At 41.4% G+C, this 6,000-nt stretch overlaps 1 protein-coding gene across 1 annotated transcript in view; it reads left to right on the top strand.

Annotated features, from left to right (window-relative positions):
* The first annotated feature begins 2,198 nt into the window (after positions 1-2,198).
* Positions 2,199-6,000, top strand: part of ZNF804A (zinc finger protein 804A) — a 257,836-nt gene continuing 254,034 nt past the window's right edge. The window contains exon 1 of the mRNA XM_028509752.2: positions 2,199-2,633. Within this exon, the coding sequence (XP_028365553.1) occupies positions 2,523-2,633 (111 nt within the window). The 5' untranslated portion in view covers positions 2,199-2,522. The remainder of the gene's footprint in view (positions 2,634-6,000) is intronic.

Genomic DNA, 6,000 nt, shown 5'->3' with positions numbered 1-6,000 from the left:
GGAAGGTGCTATCTTCTGTTTAATGACTGCATGTTTCCAAAACTTCAATAAACATAATGGAAATCACACAGGTCAGTAGTTGTTCCCAAAATGATGTTTCTAGAGAATGCCTACACCCTCACAGTATAATAATAATAAAAAATAACTGTAATGATATAAATCCCAATAGATTTAATATTTCATATTGGGTGGAGATCACTTAAATATTTTTTTCTAATAGTATTGTGTTCATACTGAATTCTACCACATTATTAGGTGACCTGTTCCACAGAGCACAGAAGTTTCATGAATTCTTGCTTTCTCCTTCTCCCAAGATTTCCAGACTCCCCCAAGTGGATATCTGAGAAATTTAGCCAAGTATCTCTAAATAATTCTGACACTTCATAATGAGCTTTGATCAATCTGCACCAACTTTTTTTCTTTGTTTAAATTGAAGCATGGCACAAGGAGAATTTCCTTAAATGAATCTAGTACACTCCTTTTATAACCCTATATGTTATAATTTACTTACATAACTATTGCCTCTCTAATAAATATTTGTCTCTCTTATTTTTCTCCTTCAACGATTAAAGTCAAGCTGGCAGATTCATTTGAGGACCATATATTATGGTGTGCAGAGTCACTGCTTTATAGCATCTTATATATAGGACACCATGAGTGGAATATCTTGAAATATTGACCTTCAAATAAACAAGATAAACACAGTTTATATCAAAAAGTTCAGTTTCCTTTGATGCACGAGCATCAGAATGTCTGGAATCTGCTTTAACCAATTAAGCTATTCAAGGCAAAAGGAAAATAAAGCCTTCAGCAAATTCATTGAAGGTATCATCTCGTAGCCTCCCACTGTCTGTTAATCGATCTTTTTAAGTGCAGACTAATGAATCTTATACATACCTGACGGGATGCTTTCACCCTACCACCTCGGAGGATTTAAACTTACACAAAGAATCGGCTGGGTGAGAGGGAGGGTGACAGGGCACATCCAGGCCTATGGCTTCCTTGGCCCCTTAAAAATCAGCTGGAAAATCTGTCTTCAGGGAACCGAACACACCAGACCCCATTTTCTATTTTCCCTAAAGCAGCCCATTAGTTCCTTTGCATGCGATTTTCCATTCAGGTCGCTTCCAGGGCGAACGCTTTTTTTTTTTTTTTTTTTTTTGATACCACTCTCTGTAGTGAGAAAAGAACTATAGAGAAATATCAAGCAAGCTCGTGGCAGCTGCTTGTTTGCGTCAAAGCATCCCTTTCCTTTCAGCTTTGGCAAATTAGGAAGACCCTAGATTCTCAGGAAAGGTGGGTGAGGGGAACGCCACCTAGGTCGAGGAACACATAAACCAGGAATCCCTGGTTTTGCCTATCCACTTCCACCCGCATCGCCACCCCCCCCCCCCCCAAAAAAAAGAAAACTACCAACACAAGCACATATGATCTCTACAAATGGGAGAAAGGGGTGGGTGGGTGGGGGGACATTTTCTTTCTGTAAGATTCTGAACAGGATCCAGCCTCCCAACTAAAAATACATTAAAACAAATAAAATCAAATAAGCCAAACCCAAAGGGTAACAACTATCTGGAGAAAAAGGCAGCTGCTGGCACCTGCTAGGATACGCTGCAGTTGGAAGAAATTGGCTTTTGGTATTGAATTATTAATTTATTTATTCCCCCTTCGCCGCCTCCCTCAACCGCGACTGCCAGGCGAGAAATCTCTGTCTCTTCATCCTCCCCTCCGCCCCCACCTTCTGGGAGTCTCCCACTTCTCCGTGGCCGACCGTTCCACCTCCGGCCCGAGGAGCCTCTGGTCCGTCCCCGGCCCTCTGCGGCCGCGGCGCCGCGCGGGGGGCGTCCCTCTGGCTGCGCGCTCCCACTCGCTCACTGACCCGCGCGACCTGGTCCCGGCGGCGCCGGCGGGGGTGGGCGGGGGGAGGCAGCGGGTGACAGATGTACTCCTCTGACAGCTCTCAGTATCAGCCCAGTGGCTCCCTGCCATTGGCTCAGTGCAATGGACCGGCAACGCCGCTCACTATAATAACACTCATGCCTGTCAGCAGCAGCAACTCCGAGTGCAGGCACCGAGCGCGGGGGATGCTGCTGCCGCCGCCGCCGCCGCCGCCGCTGCCGCTGCCGCCGCTGCGGCTCAGGCGGCTCCCGCTGCCCGGCTCCGCTCGGCCGCGGCGCTCCCACTGACTCCCGCTCCACTCGGTACTGCAGCCCGGCCCGCCCCTCCCCGCCCGCGATCCTCCTGCGGGGCGCAGCGCCCCGAGGCGAGTTAGGAGACAGGCAGAGACACAGGGAGAGCGCGGCGAGGATGCGGAGGCGGCGGAGCCCGGGAGCGCACGGCAGAGGGGTGTAGTGAGCCTGTCTCCCGAGGGCGTGCGAGAGAGGCGGCAGTTCGCCCTCCCGGCGGGTCCCCAGCCCAGCCTCCCCGGGGTCCGGCGCCCTGCGGCTGTGGGCACTGGGAGCGTGGAAGTGGAGGCTGCGGTGGAAGAGGCGGCTGCGCTGGGAAGAGGCGGCGGCTGCCCCATGGAGTGTTACTACATTGTCATCAGCTCCACGCATCTCAGCAACGGACACTTTCGCAACATCAAGGGAGTTTTCCGGGGCCCTCTCAGCAAGAACGGGAACAAAACTCTGGTAATCTCTCTCTCTCTCACTCTCCCTCTCCTCTCTCTCTGTTCTATCCTCTGCCTGTCGCTTTCCTAAGAGGGCATTAGAGGATCGAGGTTACTGAGGGATTTTGAAGGTGTCGCGATTGAATTGGGTTCAAAATGCATTCATTTATTTATCTTGGGGCGTGGGGTAAGAATTAGGTGTAGCAAAGGCAGGAATCTTAGGCAAGCTGTGATCCAGGGCTTCGGTTGACACTTAGCCAACGCTCCGGACTGCACCTCACTCCATAATGCTGAAGATTACCACCATGTCTCCTCATTTGAAGCTAATTGTGCCAGCAATCTTCTTTCTTAAGAAAGAAAAAGAGAAACCCCTAACCCCAAATAACCCCGTAACATATTTCGGCTTAAGAGGCTGAAGGTGAATGAGAATGTGTCTCTGATGGAGGCAGGGAGCCATGTGGCTCGTGGCGTGTAGCAAGTGGCAGACTGAGTGATGGTCTCAGGAGGAGTTTGTATTCGGCGGTCTCCTGAAGGACTGGTAGCAAACTTCTCTCATGAGAAGTTGTCCGTACTAAGCTTAACAGAGTGACTGCAGACCCGCCCCCCCCCCCCCCCATGCTGTCAACTTTAAGCTGTACACTCGAAAGAGCTCGGAGATAAGTGTGAGGGGCGAGCTTTGGGTTACAGTCAGGGCCACTAGGAAACATGCGAGACAAACAGAACCTATGCAGTAGCTGGGAGGTTCTCACTGGACCACAAGAGCTACATGTTTCAGCATCCTAGGAGGAAGAGCACTCCTGATTGGTGGGAGATGTGCTGAGCTTTGAGATAGTGCCGGGTTTTAGCTATTAACTTTCTTTCAAATCCCCTCTTAGCTATAAAACCTCCCTGCAGAACTGACTCCCGTGTATTGGTATCTCCTGAGAAGTATACACTTCAATAAAGAAAAAAAAAGAAGTAAAGGGAAGGCTCATTAGGCTAAATACTGCCAAGAGAGTAGAGCCAGAATAAGGTGGAAATATGCAAATGTGTGTATCACTAAAGTCTGGGACCGTTAGCATGCAGAACCCCTCCCCCCACCCCGTTTTTTGTAGCTTATGGAGAGATTTAATTAGTCCAAATTCAAATACAGCATTCTTAATCTATTTTTCTTTGCATATCTTAAAAATGATTTACGTATTTTTAATGTGCTGTGATGTGTTTTCCAAGAATAAAAAGTTCTCATCAGAAGTTTTAAGTAAATTCTGACATTGATGTGATGCATTTTATTTAATTTTTCTTTTTCCCATGAATCTGTTGGACCATTCCTCTCAGCTCATTTAAGATACAAAGAAGCAGGGATAGTTTGTTGTTTTTTTATTGTTGTTCTGGATAAAGTTGTTGGTTGTTGTTGCTGTTGAACAAAAGAAAATAAAAGTACTATTCCATAATCTTAGAGCAGTAGGAAAAAGGCTAAGGGAATTAAGACTATTCTAGCTCTATTTAGAGAACTCAGATGTGTAGGAAAGTAAGTATTTGGGGGTAGGGGGAATCCTTCATTTAAAAAAAAAAAGTATGTTCCACCTTTTATTTAAAAATAAGTTTCACTTATGGGAAAAGTGAAAACAAGATGTCATTTTATTGGTGATAAAACTGCACGGGAGAGTTCATAGAAAAAAAATTGCTAAACCTTAATTAGTTAAAATTATGGTAACCTTGATGCTTAAATCAACCTTGGGTTTCTAACAATGTTTAAACTTGCTTATGCTCATTTGGTTGTTGTGGGTTTGAAATGTATTGGTTCTTTATCACTCATATTAACAAAGAATAAGTTAAAGCCTTGAATTGGGATTAAAATGGGTGTGAAAAAGCAGCTACTTTTATGAGATGAACAAATCTAAATATATATAAGTGTCAGAAGCAACAAAGTGAGATAAGAAGGGTTAGAAATAGCTCCTATCGTATTTGTCTTAATTATAATAAAAGAACTTTTCAGGACTTCATAGCTAGTCCTTCTAGGTTATGTCCATAAACTGAGCAGGTCTGTATTTCCTGTGTAGGAAATTTATGCTAACCAAACTTATGTGGATTTTCATGTACACTCCAACTATATTTGAAACTATTACTTTACAAGTAATAGTTGCCATATGTTAGTTTTGTATACCTTTTGATGATTTTGTTATTGGAGGAAATGAGATTTGTGCCTATTAATTAAGTATAACAGAAGAGATTCTAAATATATTTATAAGTAAATGTTCTATTAAAGAACATTTATACTTTATAAATATTCTTACATCCTCTATAGACATTTATAGTTATATAAAACTTACTATAAGGTACAACCAGAGAACTGAACCTGAAACTTCTTAGACTTAACAACCTTATAAAAACACAAATATTACCTTAAAATTGTAAATATGCTACATTTTATACATTTTCAAGTAAGAATTTATGATTATAGTGTTTTTAATTTCTGTTTCATAGAATAAAAATTGAGATATTTTCTACTTTTTTGTCTATTTGATTTTCACATATTTTGAATTCTTTTAAAAATCATCTAATTCTTGAATTTTAAAATGTGTATAACTTAAAAGGGTTTTAATATTTCCAGTGCTTTTTTTCACAAAAATTACAACTTACAATGTAAAACCACTTAGAGAAAAGGTATTTTAATTTTTCCAAATAATTTCTAATTATTTTCAATCACTGGATAACTAATGGATATTCTAAATTTTTTTTAAATTTAGATTTAAAAATGATTTTATAGTCTTCAAAATATCATTGAATTGATATAAAGTGGTCTATAACTGTTCCTACAGTGATATTTCATGAAATTAGAAGTTACTTAAAGAATAAAATTACTTGTAGAGTAAAACAAAAGTTTCATTGACTTTTATTAATTGTTTGTAGTCTTAAATCTGGACTGTAACCATGCCAGTCGCATGGATGAGATGATCAAAATACACAGTCCTTTCCATAGGTCACATTATGCCACTCACACACAAAATTTTAAAAAGTGCTTATAAATTGTCTATTGTCCACCTTGACCCTATTCCTGGGCCTCTAAGTATATTTCTCTTGACAATTTTAACTGAACATGTGCAAATTTCTATTTTGCAATGTCTTAAAGCAAAGGGAAAGGTCATTATGCTTGTCATGATTTCTGTTATAAACAGTGCCATACTTGTGATGTACTTTTAATTCCATGGAATAAGAAATAAGTGATTATTTAATTAGTGGTCCAGAATACTCTGAATAAGTTATATGGTTTAATAAGAATGAATTAAGTTTACCTTTCACTCATATTCACTTTTCTTTTTCTTAGATTTTGCAAACTACCTTTTAGTAAGTAATTGTTTACTGTATAAAAACATTTCATTATACTTCTGTTCTTCAATTGATCCACAAAA

This window comes from Phyllostomus discolor, chromosome 4 (genome assembly GCF_004126475.2).
Source record: "Phyllostomus discolor isolate MPI-MPIP mPhyDis1 chromosome 4, mPhyDis1.pri.v3, whole genome shotgun sequence".
In the NCBI taxonomy this organism is placed as follows: domain Eukaryota; kingdom Metazoa; phylum Chordata; class Mammalia; order Chiroptera; family Phyllostomidae; genus Phyllostomus; species Phyllostomus discolor.
The sequence above is the reverse complement of the archived record's forward strand: the minus strand, read 5'-3'. Positions and strand labels throughout refer to the sequence as shown.